This window comes from Palaemon carinicauda, chromosome 16, assembly GCF_036898095.1.
Source record: "Palaemon carinicauda isolate YSFRI2023 chromosome 16, ASM3689809v2, whole genome shotgun sequence".
NCBI lineage: Eukaryota > Metazoa > Arthropoda > Malacostraca > Decapoda > Palaemonidae > Palaemon > Palaemon carinicauda.
This window is the reverse complement of record NC_090740.1, coordinates 101,229,930-101,231,748: the sequence shown is the minus strand read 5'-3', so window position 1 is coordinate 101,231,748 and position 1,819 is coordinate 101,229,930. Positions and strand designations below refer to the sequence as shown.

Here is a 1,819-nt window from a genome sequence, read left to right as displayed (position 1 = left end):
TTTTTTTACCTCACTATCAATACTGGAATACTTTGCATAATCTACCGTGTAATTTTCATACTTCTTTTGAAACCTTCAACAATCAATTTCTGTCTTTGTCTCCTTTTTATAGTATCCCAAGTATCATTTGATATCCATGGCTTTCACCTTGTAACTGCGTGTCCCGAGACTTCACTACCAACTGACTGATATGCTATCTTATTATCACACTTTTTTAATTGTCTATTTTTCGTCTCTTAAAAATATCTTGGACTTTAAATCGATTCCTACATTCAATTTCAAATGTTTCTCTGTGCTCTTCTTCTTAAAGCTTAGTTGTATCAAACGTAGGTATTATATCTATCTTTTTGTTGAGTGCTTCAAGTTTTTATTTCAATGTGGCAATGAGGAGCTGGTAATCAATATCAATATCTACCCCTATATAGCTTCTCACTTTTCTCAGAGTCCTCATTCTCTCTTTACTAATGGTAACGTGATCTATCTGATTTATGTAATTGACATATGGTGAAGTGTTTGTATACTTGTGGATGTTCTTGTGTTGAAAAAGAGTACCTCCAATGACAATAATGTTTGCTGAACCAAAACTCATGAAATGTTCTCCACTTTCAATTGCATCCTCGTCAAGACCCTCGAAACCCATCACATTCTCTATCCCTTGATTATTTCTTCCAAATTTAGCATTGAAATCGCCAATCTTAATTTTTATATCTCTCTCAGGGTTCTTATCTATTACCTTAGGCAGTTCTTCGTAGTACTCATCTTCCATATCTTCAGCGGAACCATTTGTTTGCGCATAGCAAACTATAATACTCATATTGCACGGTTTTTTATTTGAACTTTTCTAGTAACAATCTATTATCCACAGCTCCCTTCTTGGCTAATGCCTTTTCTATTCTTGGTGTCATCATGACTCCTACCCCTTGTCTTCTAACTCCATCTAATCTTCCTGAGTATATATATATATATATATATATATATGTATGTATGTATGTATGTATGTATATATATATATATATATATATATTTCCTTGGTCTAAAGTTTCCTTACCCCTTACAACTTTTTTCACTTAGGGCCAAGATATCCAAACTATATCTTATAAATTAACTCCCCAATTGCTGTAACTTTCTAATCTAATTCATGGTTCTAACATTTTAATTACTAATTTTCAATTTTTCTTTAGTATTTAGAAACTTGCTACACCGAGTACTGATGGCCATTCTATCTTCTCTCTCCATGACTAACTAAATCCATATAGGATTCATTGGCTAAACATATCAAAGGATTGCCAGTGCCTATCTAACTAAGGCGAATACAAGAGCAAATGAGAGAGAGAGAGAGAGAGAGAGAGAGAGAGAGAGAGGGAGAGGAGAGAGAGAGAGAGAGAGAGAGAGAGAGAGATGTCCTTTAACTGTCCTGCAACTTATGCGGTCCTGCGATAATATCATTACTTGATATCGACAAGTGATATATTTTATCAGAATAAGTGGCACCCCTTCTCCTTTTTTGAATCCATTATAAGTCCTCAATTCGATTAGAGTTTTTCATGTTTCGGGAAACATTCCTTTGTGTGAATGCCATGGGGGTTAATGTTGTTACAGGTAATTTAATTAACATGGAACTAAAACTCCTCAATATCCAGAATATCCAGGAACAAGTAGATTTTATGATAATTCTCTGTTACTTTAGAATTAAACTTTTGCTCTTCTGCTGCCGTAATAATTGATATAACCCACTCAGTAAGATTATGATCACCTTTACATACAGAATACCATTCCTCTGGAATTGTTCTGACCCAAAAATACCTTATCAATTCATGTC

At 34.1% G+C, this 1,819-nt stretch overlaps 1 protein-coding gene across 1 annotated transcript in view; it reads right to left on the bottom strand.

Moving 5' to 3' along the window:
• The window catches only part of LOC137655453 (uncharacterized), a 4,281-nt gene extending 3,467 nt beyond the window's left edge, over positions 1 to 814 (bottom strand). The window contains exon 1 of the mRNA XM_068389350.1: positions 522 to 814. Coding sequence (XP_068245451.1) covers positions 522 to 814 — 293 coding nt within the window. The remainder of the gene's footprint in view (positions 1 to 521) is intronic.
• Positions 815 to 1,819: the final 1,005 nt, after the last annotated feature.